The following is a 14,447-nucleotide window of genomic DNA, read 5'->3' on the forward strand; positions in this document are numbered from 1 at the left end:
TGGAATTTACTGAGCATTTATGTAGCGTGACTGACAGCGTGTGCATGTGTGTGTGCGTGTGTTTGTGTGTGTGTGTGTGCAGAATAATTGGGACTTCAATGCCCACAATCCCCACAGACTGCTCAGGTCCCCTCCTCCTCCTCCTCCTCATCCTCCTCCTACACCCATTCAGTGGCAGAATCGGCACGCTATTGGTCAGATTATCTCGTGACGTCAGGACCCAACGTGGGGTACCCTCACACCGATTGGTCAGAGCGAGGCATCGCTTGGGCCAATCAGAGTGCAGAGACGGTCCTCAAACAAGGAAGAGCTTTTAAGGTCGCGCGGAGGAGTTGCTGTGGCGACCTCTCTTCCTCTCAGTGATGGAGGTGTGTTTGTGTTTGTGCACTAAACTTCACTTTTCATCGTCTTTACAGCGTGTTTTTAAACTTAAAACAAAGCAAAAGACACGGGCAGTTACTTACCTGACAGGTGACTTGGTTTAAATGTAAGTTACATCGTCTAAAACGAGCGTTATTTACTGGATTTAAGGTCTAATTTCATGTTAAAATGATGCTGCTGTCTCAACTGTTGTGTCAACTAGCTTAAAGGTGTTCACTCTGTTAGCCAGGTAAGCTGACTTTAGCAAGCTAACAACAGAATAATTTTTGTAGCAGAGTTTGTTACACTTTTACAACAAAAATTTTTCAAATTATCACGTTTTGTCAACTTTGTGAAACAGTGGTTGCCACTTTTAATTTAACCACACACACATTTTCTTTTGGGAATGTCATAAATTACACTCATTTGGGGGATAATGTGCATGTTGCAATTAAAGGTAATTTGGGATATGCAACACCAAAGGAATGTCACTGATGATGATAACTAGATTTTTAACCAAGATATTATTGATCACAAGTAAGAGGGCAATAACAAGAAACTGGTATAACTACTATAGCACGATGGTTAGAAATTATAAGAGAGATTTATACTATGGAAAAAAATGACTTTCCAGCTTAGAGTGAGAGAAATATTTTTGTTAGTAAATGGAAGAAATGGATGATTTATGACACAGTGGAAAATGCTTATGGACTAACTCATGTATACATTACAAGATACTGGATTTGTAAACACCCGTCTTTCATAATGGACACTTGTAACCATGATAGTTCTGTTTGTTTATTGTTTTATTGTGTTTTCTTTTTCTATTTTTTTGATTATCAAAGAAGTTGTAAGTTAACATACACAGTACTTTTGGTTGTATGCACAATCAAAAACTCAATAAATATTAAAATATAAGTGTAGTTTTCCCCTGTGGACCTCCTTCACCCTTCATAGTAAGCCCCGCTCCTCAGAAGCTTAATAGTGCTCAAATATATGAATAATTGACTGCTGACACAAATGATCTGCAGCTATTCTGCTAGAAAATGTATATTACTGTTATTAGCTGATGTAATGATACAGATTAGTAGTCAGCTAATATCATGTGGTACTGCTATTTAGGGCTTTGAGACCTTAAATTATAGACTTTATTCTACCTAACAGGCGATTCTGCTCCTCTGTGTTTTAGATTTTTGCTGATCGTCGCTCTGATGGTGCTGACTCTCCTCTGTGGATCCCCTCAGCGTGCATCCCTGAACTTCCTCATGTATCACAAAGGCAGAGGTCAGTAAAATGCACTCTTTTTGATGCATACAAATCTATAGAGAAATTGCAGTCGCTCATTTTCTGCATCTCTTGGGAAGTTTAAACTGGCATTTTTTTCAGTTGTTGTTCCAACAGTTTTTCTTTTGATTATTCAGAAAACATTAATACAAATCTTTCCTAAAAGGAGGGAGCTGAAGGCTGTCGTACCCATACTTGCCAACCTTGAGACCTAAAAGGTAGAAATTAAAGTTTCAGAGACTTTGTGTCCTGCGTTCTGGTGACTTTTAAAGAATGAAAATAACTAAATAATAAGTACACTGCACCAGCATTTTTATGTTATCAGCTCAAACCATGTTGTGTTGGTTGCGAGCGTATATATATATCTATGGTCGCGAGCAACTCTCTTTCGCCGGGAAACGAGATTTGGTGTAGCTCTATTGTCGTCCAAGTGGAAACAGTAGGGCTTAAACACGCTGTACAATGCCAGAAACACGTTAAGATAATGTGAAAATCAGGAGGAAAACAGGAGAGGGCAATGAAAAACGGGAGTCTCGCAGGAAAGTCAGGAGGGTTGGCAAGTATGAACGTACCCTGACATGCTATAGATTAAGGCAGTATTAGAAACACTGGATACAACTACAAGCTTTGAACCTATGTAACTTCTGGACTGAGTTGATGTCTGTCTGTGTTTGTATGCCTGCCCATCTGTCGCTCTGAACCCCAGTGTGAGGAGTCGGGGGAATAATTACCTGCATAATCCATTCTAGACAATTAGATAATGCTGATTAGTACAATGGGCTACATGGGGAGGGTGATGGTGTTGGTGGGGGGCACCGTTGAATGACGACGTGTTTGTGTTAAAGAGGAAGCTGAAAGAGTGATTTTGAATGACGGCGGATGGGAAGAAGAGCAGGAAAGGTGGAAAGAGAGCGACACATGTTTATCTGTGACATGTCAAAATGTAGTGTGACGGTAGCACAAGTAGAGAAGAAAGTGAGTGAACTGACTAGGGCTGCCTCTGTGTTTTACACAGCAGTATATTTTAAAAGTGCACTAACATTAGCCACCATAAGCTATAGGTCTTACCAGACCAAATAAGGCTCTAGTGGCGAAACATCTGGGTGTATTAGATTGAACAGTGTTGTTTCATTACTTTGTGCAATTACTTCGTTTAAATGTAGTAGTAATAGTAGTATTGCTTTGAATTAAACAGTTACAGAACACATAAAATATAGTCTTAAAACAGTGAAACACAAAAGAAACTAGCAGGACCGTCCCGAATATAATTTTTGGAGCTACGCAGCGCGGTGCAGCTTCCCCATTTCAGTGCCTGAGACACTGCTGCTGCCGCACTACTGTACACACATGCAGCTCTACACACAAGAAACAGCAATATCCAACTGAGAATAACTAATAATAATTGATGTTGAATATAAAAAAATAATAATGTTTTTTTTGTTTTCCTTATTTCATGGGCTAATTTGGGATTTATACTTAAATATTACATAAATATCTAAATATAAAACAAAATAAAAAACAACAACCAAGCATTCGAATACTGATTTGGAGGTTGATTGCCATGGCAATGGTCGAAGCTATGAAGCATTCGAGTCAGCCCTAGAAACTAGAGACCGTCTTGAGAGGGGATCACACCAGCCGCGATGCCAAATCCGGCCAGGGGCGTAAAGTGTGTGGGGGGGGCAATGGCCCCTTCCCCACTTCCTACCCGCCTACGTCCGGCGCCCTAGCATGGACCACACCCATTTTTGAATGTGTCCTACATTTTAGGGCTGCAGATATTGATTATTTTAATAAATGATTAATGTTATTTTATTTTAAATCAAGTATTCTACCTATTTAAATAGATTCATTGAGTAATCATAAAAATGTTATCTTTGCTTAAATTGCATTCAATAATATCATCTGACAAAACTTTAGTGCATTTAAGTGCCATATTACATATACAAGTTTCGTGACTGCATTTTGCACAGTTGTGATGCTATCACGGTGACAAAATCAGAAATATAAACACCTTGCAAAGTACTCAAAACCACTTCCGTGGTAGTTCCCGCTACAGTAGGCGTCTCCAGGACCAAATTTGGCCACACACACACACACACACACACACACACACAGACTCACAAGGTCAAAACAATACAGCGTCGCGGCTGGTAATGAACTGTGAGATGGGATATGATAGAAAGACACAGCAGTAAATGTAATAAAAAAGTAAAAAGTAGAAGCGATTTTGCAAATCAATTAAAAAAGAATGATAAAGAAGAACTTTTAATTGATCAATTTATTACCTGTTTCATTTGAACTCATCATCATTTATTATTAATTGCCTTACAAATGTTTAATATGTTACTGAATTAATTAATAAAGTATAATAAACCACAGAAAAAAAAAATCAACACTTACTCAACCTCCATGCGCCCCCACCCACAAGTGATTGTATAATTTTATGGAAATGGACCCTTTAATCCTGTTTGCTGGGTAATAGTTTCAACCTGTGTAGTATCATTGATCTCATGCTGCTAATACAGAGCCTTCAGCACTGTTGTCATCGCAACATCAAGATGATACAGTACTGTATGAATTATTTTTTCCTCTGAATGTCCTCTATTGTTCACTGCATGTCCTCTCTTAACCAAAATTACGGATCCACTTGTCCCTTCTCCTCTAATATCCTGACAAATGTTTATAGTTTCTTACTCAAAACAGCTTAATGATTACTCAACATCAGATCAGATATTTGGGTACAAATGCTAAAATTAGTGCAAATTCAAACACACTTAGCCGAGTTGTAATTTGTTGACATAAGCCAGCATTAAGTTTCTCCGAATGGATCTATAGTGTTTGCTGATAGACTGCATTGGATAATAGGATGTCTGTAGGTGACCTTAATTGAAGCTTTGGGGCTGCCCTCTGGTTAACCCGCTTGTTATCAAACGCAGTTTCTGTCTTACTGCTAACCCTCCACGGATGCCAAGACTGACTGTGTCCGATTCTACACTGTCGGATTAATGGCTGTTTGATCAAGTTCAAAGGCAGAGCTGCCCTGGATAAACTCATTATAAACAGCGCCCAAAGACGGCTGGGCCAGACTAGTGTACTGTACATTGAAAGGCTTTAAATACCAGGTCTTAGTTGGTCCAGGTCCATTCTTGGCAGTCCTGTACTGTAAATAGTACGGGCACCGGAGCCAGCAGTCAAAAGTAGGCTGGGAGACATTGTTATCTTGCTGTAGCGGGATATTTGTGGGGTGTTACAGTGGTAGTCCCCCAGATACTCGACTTATTGATTTTGATGACATCTTTGGCGCTAAGTGGACGTTGCTGTTTTGCTTCTGCACTGTAGTTCTGCCAGATATCACTACACGATGTGTGGCTCCTACTTTAACGCCCATTTCATTGGAATTTCATTGTAGGTAGCATCCTTTCTTGGTGGCTGTTGATTTTTTTGGGGGGGTGCCCAGTTCTTCTGTCTTCTCCAAACAAACCACTGTTTCTGGTAAGGGAAAAGGGAAATGAATCACTTCCTTTTGTGGCAAGTGTTTTTTCCCCAAAAGACCACCTACCAATGGATGGTTAGAATAGCAAATGTAAAAGCTGAGTTAAATCAACATAGTATCATATCAGCTGGCAATAGAAAGAAGCAAGAAAACTAAGGCTGTCAATTGATTAAAATATTTAATCGTGATTAATCGCGAATTAATCACACATTTTCTATCTGTTCAAAATGTACCTTAAAGGGAGATTTGTCAAGTATTTAATACTGTTATCAACATGGGAGTGGGCAAATATGATTGCTTTATGCAAATGTATGTATATATTTAATATTGGAAATCAATTAACAACACAACACAATAACAAATATTCCAGAAACCCTCACAGGTACTGCATTTAGCATAACAAATGTGGTGAAATCATAACATGGCAAACTGCAGCCCAACAGGCAACAACAGCTGTCAGTGTGTCAGTGTGCTGACTTGACTATGACTTGCCCCAAACTGCATGTGATTATCATAAAGTGTCTGTAAAGGGGAGACTCGTGGGTACCCATAGAACCCATTTTCATTCACATATCTTGAGGTCAGAGGTCAAGGGACCCCTTTCAAAATGGCAATGACAGTTTTTCCCTGCCAAAATTTTGCGTAACTTTGGAGCGTTATTTAACCTCCTTCGCAACAAGCTAACATGACATGGTTGGTACCAATGGATTCCTTAGGTTTTCTAGTTTCATATAATTTTAATTTGCATTAATGCGTTATTATTGCGTTAACTTTGACACCCCTAAAGAAAACATTTATATTTAATTATATGAATCACAATAGTCAGTATATCAATTATGTTTACTGTCTGGAGAGACTGTCCTGTGTTAAAAGTGTCACCCATTGGTTTGTGGACTGACGTTTTGAAACCTTGAGTTTGGGATTTTGGCCGTCGCCATCTTGTTCTTTTGCAACCAAACGCTAAATAAAACATTTTTAGGCGACCAGAAAGGTTCTAATTAACTTTCAGACTTGAAACTAGCAATTGAGACCATAAGCTCATGTTTACAATGTTTACTGAGGTAATAAATCAAGTGAGAAGTAGGGTCATTTTCTCAGAGACTTCTATACAAGTAGACTTCTTTTTGCAACCAGAGGAGTCGCCCCCTGCTGGCTATTAGAGAGAATGCAAGTTTAAGGCACTTCAGCATTGGCTTCACTTCTCAGACACAGGTTGCCCACTTTAGGCATGGGAAATCAAGCAGCATGCATACTTACCACTTGGTTATAACCAGATTAAGGCAATAGTCTGATTAAAAAATCTGAGAGAGCATTACCTGATTAACATACCTAGGTTACTTGTTAATGTTGCTAATAATTGTGCCACGTGTATCTGATTTGTTTCAATGTTTTCACTGTGTGCATACGCCAGATACAGTATGTCACACAAAGAACTGGATGCATTGTTATGTTTTTATACCCAAACAGCTGCACGGCGTGTGCAAACAAATCCCAAACACAAATGAAGTGCCTCCATTTTCCGTCTCCTATTTCGATTACCTATGAGTTATGTTACTTTTCTGTTGCTCTTTGGATGAAATATCTCTGTTTGGGAGGAGTGACGAATGTGGCTTGGCACGGCGATGCATTTACAGTTGACAAACATCTGGATGCAATGCGTCTCGGACCACTTCCTGAGGAGGTTTGAGCAATCAAATCAGTTCGTAAGTGCATCCCAAGTTGTTTACACCTGGATTTATTTGCGATTAAGCATGATTGGATAGCTATCCAATCATCCACAACGCATTTTAATGCAAGGTGTAAACTGGGTAATAAACTTATCACTCTGAGTAACTATCTGTGTGTGTGTTTGTGTTGCGTAACAAGTGTGTCCACGTAGCTGTCCTGAATTTATGTATGAGTGTCAGAGCGTTTTGTGTGTGTGAATCTCGATTCATATCAGTTTGAGCCTGAGTCTTTGTGCATGACTGATTGCTTTGTCTGTCTGACCACAATTGAAAAGGGATCCATCTCTCTCTTTGCTGCTCTCTCCTCCCTCCGCCTCTCTCTCTCTCTCCCTCTCTGAGTGTCTCTATCTACTCAGTTCCACCTTAAGAGGAGCTTTAGCAGCCTGTCGTGTTTGTGTTGAAGCCAACAGGCACAATATATTACAGTCTAGGGCTTGCTGCTGAAAAGCCCGCTGGATCCTCCACTGACCTGCTGTTCTTTCCTGCTTTCCTCTCGCGTTTTTTTTCCACATTTAGATTAAAAACAAAGCTCTCCCTCTCTCTCTCCCTTCTCCCCTCCCTCCTCCTTCTTCTTCTCCTCCTTCTTCTCCTTCTTCTTTTCTGCGGCAGCAGTCAAGGCAGTGTGTCAGAGAGGGGGTGAAGAGGAGGAAAAAGCAGAGAAGAAGACTATTTGGACCGAGCTGAGAGTGTGTTTATGTTTGCATGTCTCACCATTGGACGGCTGGGTGAAGGGGCACGAGGAGAAGAGTAAGAGTAGGAGGAGGAGGAGGAGAGGGAAGCCTGCCTGGATGAAATGCTCGGTGTCATGTCACTACGTGTGGACCTTGACTGATCACAGGGTGAGGAAAAGGGACGCTGAGAGGAAGACGAGGAGGTGGAGAAACTGAGACTTCACTGGGAAAAGAAGAAGGAGGAGGAGGAGGAGGTAAAGTCTGGCACTCCGTTTTATCATGACATTGTTGGATAAACGAACAGACGGATTTGGCGCTCTTCAGTTGTGTGTCAACAAGAATTCGCCTTAGAAGAGAGAAGGAAAGAAAAAGACTCTGCTGTGTTCGACCCAGCTGAAGAGCAAGGACTGGACTTACAGAGTGTGTGTGTGTGGGTTGGTTTGTGTGACCGGTGGAGGGCAGAGGAGTGGAGGGCCAGGGGACTAACCTGGCCATCAAACGGACTGGCAGCCTCTCCTCTCCTGGGATCATGTACCCTCAGGGCAGGCATCCGGTAAGTACCTCCTTATGTCTCTTTCTCCTGTCTGTCTGACTCTTTTTCTGTCTCTCTCTCTCCACGTCTATCTCTCAACTCCAATCTCTCAGTTGCCTCTCAGATTCACCTTGTCACTTGTATCTCCCTCTGCCCTTCTTTTTGCTCTCTCTTCATGCCTCCCTGCTTCTCTTATCTTGTGTCTTTCCTCCTCTTACTTCCACTTTGTCTCTCCTTATGTCTCTCAGTTTCTTGGTCTCCCCTTGTCTTTGTCTTTCTGTCTTTTTTCAGCTTGTCCCTCTCTCTTGTTTAGTTATAAGGACTGTACTGTAACATGAGGAGTTGAGACGTGAGGGGAGGGGGGGGGGGTGTTAGGGCTAAGTGATTCCCTGTTATGTACACACACACACACACACACACACACACACACACACACACACACACACACACACCACCTCCCTCTCCGTCAGCTGCAACCAGGTGCCTTTGAGATCTTGTTGATGGTTAGCTGTGTAGGTGGCACATAACTGAATCTGCACCTCTCAACTTGTGTGTGTTGGGGCTGGGACGATACGCCTATCTCCCGATTTGATACCATCACGATACTTGGCAAGTATTGCTATTCGATATTACGATTTATTGCAATTTTGTTAACTTTTTTTAACACTAGACCATAGGAAAAAGTTGAATCATACCCTTCTAGGGACTTTTGATTTTATAAAAATATCTAAATTAATACATTAAAATGTTTGATTTTCAGCATGTATGTAGTCAGAGATGTCAAATATATCAATAATTGTCTGTCATTATTAATTAAATTTTTTCCAGCAACCTAAAAATCAAACAATAAAGACATCTCCCTCACAAATTAGTGGTATTTCCTTTTAAATGTATAAGGGACATGTAATGTTTTATACTTTTGGTGAATCCAATCCAATCAATCTTATTTCCATATATATATTTTTTGTATATACAGTTCCCTTTGTTAACATCTTATTTTGAAACCAGACGTAGTCACACGTGTATACTTTCGCTAACTTCGCCAAATCCGTCGCTACCTCTCCCCGTTAGCTCCGTGTGTAGGTGGCATATAACTGAATCTGCACTTCTCAACTTGTGTGGGTACGTCATTGTTAAGTCGTCTCTAGGTGTGTGTATATGTCATGCTGTTTGTGTGCATGTGTGTGAGAATAGATCCGTGCATGTGTGTGAGTTGGTTAGTACAACTGTCAGCTGTCCATTTGGTTGCTAAGCAATCAGTTGCACACATACACACACAGGCTGTTTAATTGATTGTTAAATTAATTTCCATTACCACTAAGAAAGGTCGTGAGTGCACAAGTACTTCCCCTTCAATACCTCCTCAAAGTCCCTTCCCTCCTTCAGTTTCACCCTTCATCAGCAGTGGGAATTTGCCGTTAATTTACCTGCCAGGCCGGGGTAAAATAAAGGTTAAATGCACAGACTAAAAAGCACAGAAGGATGAATGACAGCTTAGGCTCAGTCTGGCTTAGGCCATTCGTTTCACAGGGGCCCCGGTCCGGTTGCTATAATCAGATTTGGTTGTCAGTCTCTTTGTATCTGCTACAAATGGGTCAGTGGCCACTTTGCCTCGCAGCCAGCCAGCCAACCACTCAGTCAGCCAGCAAGCCAGCCAGCTAGCTATCACACAGAATTATGAATGACATTTTCACAAGAGGAAGGCATGAGGAATCAATTATATGTACAGAGAGAATGCTAATAAGCCAGCCGCTGGAATAGGAGGGAGAGACGCTAAGAGGAACAGGATAGAAGTGAAAAACAAAGGGAGAAAGTGAAAGATGTAAGAGCCAAGAAAAAAGGGAGAGAAAGGATTCTTTAAAAAGGCCGGGGGTGGAAAGAGAAATGAAAATGAATGAGAGATGCAAAGGAGGAATCGAGTGAGAACATTCCTCTGTTCTCTCCTTTTAGAGGCGTATCAGAGAGCTTCCTGCTGCGATGCTCTGCGTTTGTGATAAAGTTCAATCCCAGATTGAGCCAACTCTAACTGATCGATGGCCTCGATATCTCTCCTTCTGTCTCTCTTCTGGTTCTCTCTCTTGTCTTTTCTTTCTCTCCTTCTTCCTCTGCAGCCCTCCTCTGCCAGAGGAACTTTATTTCTGGTGTTGCTATGAAATGTGATCTGTGGAGAGGTGTGAGGGTGCAAAGAACAGTGTGTGTGTGCATGCATGTGTGTTTGTGGTTACAGACTGTATGTACGTACGTGTGCATGAGCGTTTACATAAACATGTGTGTGTTTGTCCTCATAAATGCAGAACAGGGTTAACTTGTAACATATGCATTGCATCCAGGTTTTTTCAGCCTGTCTTTTCCAAGCACAGCTGGAATATAACCCCTGTCTCCTCGCTGGTGCATTCGAGGAAGATTTCAAAAATCAAAGTTGGCTGCTAGAAAGCATTAAAGAGCTGATGTATGCTGCCAGAGAATAAAATCAGATGCCAAACCACAAGCACACCTGGATGTTGTGAAAATAGGCAATATGAGCTTGTTGCTTTTCAGCAGTTGATTTTCAAATCTCAGATGTCAGCTCATTCTTGATTGCAACAGTGATGACGTTTGCATGCACACTAACATTTGACCTGAATGCTTCCAAATTTTGAAGCTTCGACCATTGTCATGGTAATAGACCTCCAAATCAGTATCCGAATGCTTCGTTTTTTGTTTTTTCTAATATATATATAAGTATGCAATAATAAAGTATAAATCCCCAAATAGCCCATGAAATAAGGAATAATCCAACAACATTAGTCATTATTCATATTCAACATTAGTTATTATTAGTCAGGACATAATAAACAGCTTATTCCGTTTGGATATTCTGAATTAGGACTTATTCCGTCTCAATTTTTTTTTTTTTTACGTCAGTTTGCGACACATGGCTTCTTTCCTGTTTAAGGCCAGCTCTGTGCATTGTACACAAACCAACTAGCTGACAGTTTGCAGAGATGCATGCCCAAAAGAAAAGCCCACATTTCTGGTCGGAAGGAGAAACACACCTACTTTTAAAAATCATGAAAGACTTGGATATCAACAGGTTTTTCGATATGCGCAAATATCGCAACGCCGACCTTTTTAAGAAGGTGGTTGAAGGAATGAAAGAGGGAGGCTCGTGGTCACACGGTCAAACAAGTCCACCACTGGTTACGTTAATCAGAGTATGCACGGCTGCATGTAAACGGCAATATTCAGGGTTGGAAATGAACTTTTGTCCACCTGCCACTGTGGCTGGTGGATTCCAAAATCCACCAGCCACTCAATAGATTACCATTGTTTTATTGGCTGGTGAGTGAAGCAAATCTAGCAGCCACTTGCATATTTAACCAGCATTTGGCTGGTGCTAATTCCCACCCTGAGTTAGTGGAATATTCATTTTCATTAGCCATGTAAACAATTTAGTAGGAATATTGTCTTTTTCGGAATAAGGCCAAAAAACCTGACTACTCTGTGCATGTAAACATAGTCAATGACAGATCGAAATAGTCTCTTCTAGCAATTGCATTACCACAAGAGGATAACTTTGACAGAAAAGGAGAGGCAACGAATGGTTCACTGTTACAGACTGTTTATCTGAAGCAAACTTCAAGTTGACTTTCATATCATAGTCGAGTTGCCTGGCTGCTTTAAAATGAACAAAATCAGCTTAAAAATGACAATAATTTGTGTGAAAATAGCCAGCGGTAATGTAAAATATATGTGATTTGTAGTTAATCTCTTACAAAGTTTTGATGGTACTGTGCAAATGCATTGCCACACATCTATTACTGAAGTACCTTCCCAGTAAACGGACTCAACTCTTTTCACTCAGTAGCCTTGATGCGTCTTTGTTGGTGTCAGTCAAAGATCACGGCCTATTTTTTGTCAGCGACAGACAGCCAGAGAGGACAGAGCTGCCTTGAATGCAGCTCCTTTCAACCCCTCTGCGTCCCTTTGGAAATGATAAGGAAAGGGTCTCAAGGCAGCTCAAGCAGCGTTATTTTATTTTATCAGAAGTCAGACTTTGTTCTCCTCGCTCTCTGGTAGGAAAAGGTTAAAACCGATGTCTGATTTGCCAGGCGAGTGGAGCTGTAATTGGTTCCACTGGATTTTTGTGGCGAGCATTATCAGAACTTTGCAAATGTGTGTGTGGACATGTGTGAGGTGTGTTTTTTGTTTCATGTGTGTGTGATTTCTTTTTATGTGTCTGTGTCTCTTTAGTGCTTTTTGAGAGTATACATTTTTATATTATTATTGCCATGTTTGTTGACTTAGATGTGTGTAAACGTGTGTGTGCCAGCGTGTACACAGTGTGCATTTGCCCTTAAGTGCAAAGTGTCTTGGTGTGTGTGTGCCAAGTATTTGTATTTGTCCTTGTGTTCCTGTAAAAGTGCTTGTGTGTGTGTGTGTGTGTGTGTGCAGCTGTTAAAGTGTGTGTATGTGTTTGTATGGATCTGGGAGAGGAAGGGGAAAGGAGAGCTGTGGTTTGTGTGCCAACAACAATAACAATAAATAATGTCCCAGCAGTCCGACCTCGACTGTTGCTGTGAATGTACAAGCCCTTGATTGGCTGCCACACCCCAGCGACAGAGAGAGAGAGAGAGAGAGAGGGAGGGAGAGAGAGCAAGAAAGAGAGGATTTACTGTGTGTTTTCATGGTTAAGAAAGATGTTTACACACACAATATATTAACCCTCATAAACAAACACGTCTTCTCTCAAACATGCAGGTTTCTGTTGTTTTCTCGGCAACTCTAGTTTAAAGTAAGTTTGGCCGAATATACATTTAAAGCTGTCGCTCTGTATGTGTTTGTGTGTGTACTACAATGTTTTTCTCAGCCCTAGGAGTTGTGGTGGCAGTAGTCTAGAGGATCAAGATCAGACAGAGTTTATTCAGCAAGCGCACAACAAAAGAGAGACGGAGTGAGTGTGAGAAAAAAGTCTAGTTACTGAAAGTGTAGATTGTTGTACCTCAATTGCAACAGTACTGTATGACAAAATATCACTGTGGACACTAGGGGTGGGAATCACCAGAGGCCCCATGATATGATATTATCACAATACTTTTGTCACGATACGATCTTATTACGATTTTAAACATGTTGCGATGTACTGTATGAGTATTGCGATAAGATATATTGCGATTTATTGCCTTTTTTTCAACTTCAAATTAAGCAGTTTGTCAACATCTGTTTTATCTAATAAGATACTGTTTTCACTCTGTTCATCTCAGAGTTTTCATTCACATATCTTGAGGTCAGGGGTCAAGGGACCCCTTTGAAAAATGGCCATGCCAGCATTTCATCGGCAAAATTTTGTGTAGCTTTGGAGCGTTACTTAGCGCTCTTCCCGACAAACTAACACGAGGTGGTACCAATCGATTCCATAGGTTTTCAAGTTTCATATGATACCAGTATCTTCAATAATTATCCAGATATACTACAAGCGATGTCACTCTCTATTACATAGAGAGAGGGGTATTGATTAACTGTCAGTTACTGTCAGAGTTTATTTTGACCAGTGAAAATAGGTTAAAGGTGTGCGAAACTTTGCGTAAATAGAGCCGTTTTTCCTAATAAGCGTCACGTCGCTTTGCCCGTTTGCTGACGCACAGAGCAGGTTAGGACATCTTCATTGGGATAAACTGAAACGTTCCGCTTGTTCACATCACGTCCAGTTAGGAAGAGGTGTAAGAGGTTAATAGTTTATATAATAAAAGATTGATACTTAATGTCTATGTATCGATGCAATATTGCCACACAAAATATCGCGATATTATGCTGTATCGTTTTTTTTCTCCCACCCTTACTGGATACATAATTAAATCTGCTCTGAGCATTATTATTACATCAGGCATGAACATCATTCAGTCACTTTCTGCTTTTGAAATGTACGTCCTGACATTGAAGCATTTGTTGAATTACTATCAGTAGTGTGTGTGACAACAGCAGAGAAGTAGAAAATGCTGAGGAAGAAAATGAGAAGTGCGCCAGTGTGTGGTACAGCCTAAGTAACTGTTGGAAAATCGTTGCAACCGAAATGTATAATCATCTGCGTGTGTGTGTGTGCATAGGGAGGGCTTCCTTCTCCTTTGGCCACCAGTAGGGTAACACTTTATTTTTACGGCCAAGTAAACAAACTATTGCCAAATATGTGGCCACAGACATCACATATGCTCCATTAATGAGGGCAGAGCCACCATAAGAGTGTTTGTGTGTGTCTTAAAGTTGGATTTTGATGTGTGTGTGTGTGTGTGTGTTAATGTGCATGAGATTGAATTTGCGAGTGCATTTTGTAGCTGCGGTGGCAGTACATGCTAAACAACTTATTAGTATGTGTTGAATTTTGTGAGTGCTTGCAAATGTAT

General features: G+C 40.8%; 1 protein-coding gene across 3 annotated transcripts in view; it reads left to right on the forward strand.

The window, feature by feature from the left end:
* The first annotated feature begins 333 nt into the window (after positions 1-333).
* tle2b (TLE family member 2, transcriptional corepressor b) overlaps positions 334-14,447 on the forward strand; it is a 103,781-nt gene continuing 89,667 nt past the window's right edge. For 2 of the 3 annotated variants that reach the window (XM_074635459.1, XM_074635461.1), the window contains exon 1: positions 7,270-8,091. In XM_074635459.1, coding sequence (XP_074491560.1) covers positions 8,068-8,091 — 24 coding nt within the window. In that variant the 5' untranslated portion in view covers positions 7,270-8,067. Of the gene's footprint in view, positions 488-1,549; positions 1,645-7,269; positions 8,092-14,447 lie in introns of those variants that run through there. The other variant, XM_074635460.1, reaches the window with a different exon arrangement.

This window comes from Sebastes fasciatus, chromosome 5 (genome assembly GCF_043250625.1).
Source record: "Sebastes fasciatus isolate fSebFas1 chromosome 5, fSebFas1.pri, whole genome shotgun sequence".
Lineage (NCBI taxonomy): Eukaryota > Metazoa > Chordata > Actinopteri > Perciformes > Sebastidae > Sebastes > Sebastes fasciatus.